A 1511-nucleotide genomic window follows, 5' to 3' on the forward strand; every position below is an offset into this window, starting at 1 on the left:
ACCTCCTTCCACCTATCGTATTCCCAGCGCCCCTCCCCCAAATTCCCTCCCCGCTACCTTTTATCTCAGCTCTCTTGGCACACCAGCCTCATTCCTGAAGAAGGGCTTATACCCGAAACATCGATTCTCCTGCTCCTCGGATGCTGCCTGTCCTGCTGTGTTTTTCCAGCACCACTTTTTTCAACTCTGGTCTCCAGCATCTGCAGTCCTCACTTTTTCCCTTGACACTGTCCCCATCACACCCTCCCTGGGCAGGGACAACACGGGGTTAAAGACAGAGTAAAGCTCCAGGCCAACTCCTTGCTCATTCCAGGGTTAGAGGATCAGTGTTTACTGTTATAGACTGGTACCATCCTGTGTCCCTGATCAAGTGGTGGCTGACAGAAAGTTGGTGCTGATGCCTCAAGCTTCTCCCTTGACACTTTGCCTCTGTGAACAGTGAGAGTTCATTGTATCAGGCTGAACTGGATTCAGACTCGAATCCTGGGAGAGGCGAGGGAAAGGTCCATGTAAGAATTCGTCTCCTGTTGTAATTAACCATTCTAACAATATTACTAACTGCCAAGTGATTGCTTTCTCTGCCTGATGCTTTTGTAGGGCCCAGCTGGCAAGGACGGCTTACCTGGACATCCTGGCCAACGCGGGGAAACTGTAAGTACCAGCCAGCTCTGAGATTTCTGCAATCCTTCTGCTGTATTGCCCTGACCTGGAGGGATTCTCACCAAGGTGACCACTCTGCCCTGTCAGACTGTACTATCAGCTGCATAGAAAGAGTTTCAAGAGATCAGACAGAACTCCTGAATCCCTCGGAGACCAGTGAGACAACCTCTTATATCTTAGGAAATGTATTTGTGAATCCATGGACAGAGGAGGGTAGAGAGAGTGTGGTAAAGCTCTCCAGAGAACATTGTCCAGGAGCTGCTTGGCATCTGACCAACACGCAGACCCCTCGGATCACCTCTTGGTGATAGTGCTGTGGCACTAATTTAGATTTGAATCTAAGCCAGTTTCCTGAGCTCATAAATGGTGGGAACATTCAGAGATAATGGCCTTCAGGAAAAGAGAATTTGTCTCCTTTACTAATTATGGTCCTCAATGACTTCAATTCCACCATACATTCCACAATAACAGGCAGAGGCCATTCAGCCCATTGAGCCTGTTTCACTGATGACTGAGATCACATCAGATCTGCATCATAACCCCATTTACCCTCTTTGTTTCCAGAATCCTTAATCTCCTGATCCAATAAAAACAAACCGTCAAGCTCAGTTGTGACATATTCAATGATCCCCAGTCTCTGCAGCAGTTTCTGGGCCGGGATAGGGAGGATGGGGAAGAGAGTTCCAGATTTCCACTCCCCTCCGGGTGAGAATGTGCTCCCTAATGTTACCCCTGAATATGCCAGCTCGGATGATGAGGTTCCGCCCCTTGGTCTGCCTCACTTCTTCTCCAAAATGGACAAAGAATTTCACTCTCTCAGCCTTGTAATAGTGTCTGCTCACAATGCTGTC

General features: G+C 48.4%; 1 protein-coding gene across 1 annotated transcript in view; it reads left to right on the plus strand.

The window, feature by feature from the left end:
- The window catches only part of LOC122564634 (collagen alpha-1(V) chain-like), a 19708-nt gene extending 19036 nt beyond the window's left edge, over window positions 1-672 (plus strand). Inside the window, exon 8 of the mRNA XM_043719725.1 lies at window positions 598-672. Within this exon, the coding sequence (XP_043575660.1) occupies window positions 598-672 (75 nt within the window). The remainder of the gene's footprint in view (window positions 1-597) is intronic.
- Window positions 673-1511: the final 839 nt, after the last annotated feature.

The sequence above is a fragment of the Chiloscyllium plagiosum genome, chromosome 30 (genome assembly GCF_004010195.1).
Source record: "Chiloscyllium plagiosum isolate BGI_BamShark_2017 chromosome 30, ASM401019v2, whole genome shotgun sequence".
NCBI lineage: Eukaryota > Metazoa > Chordata > Chondrichthyes > Orectolobiformes > Hemiscylliidae > Chiloscyllium > Chiloscyllium plagiosum.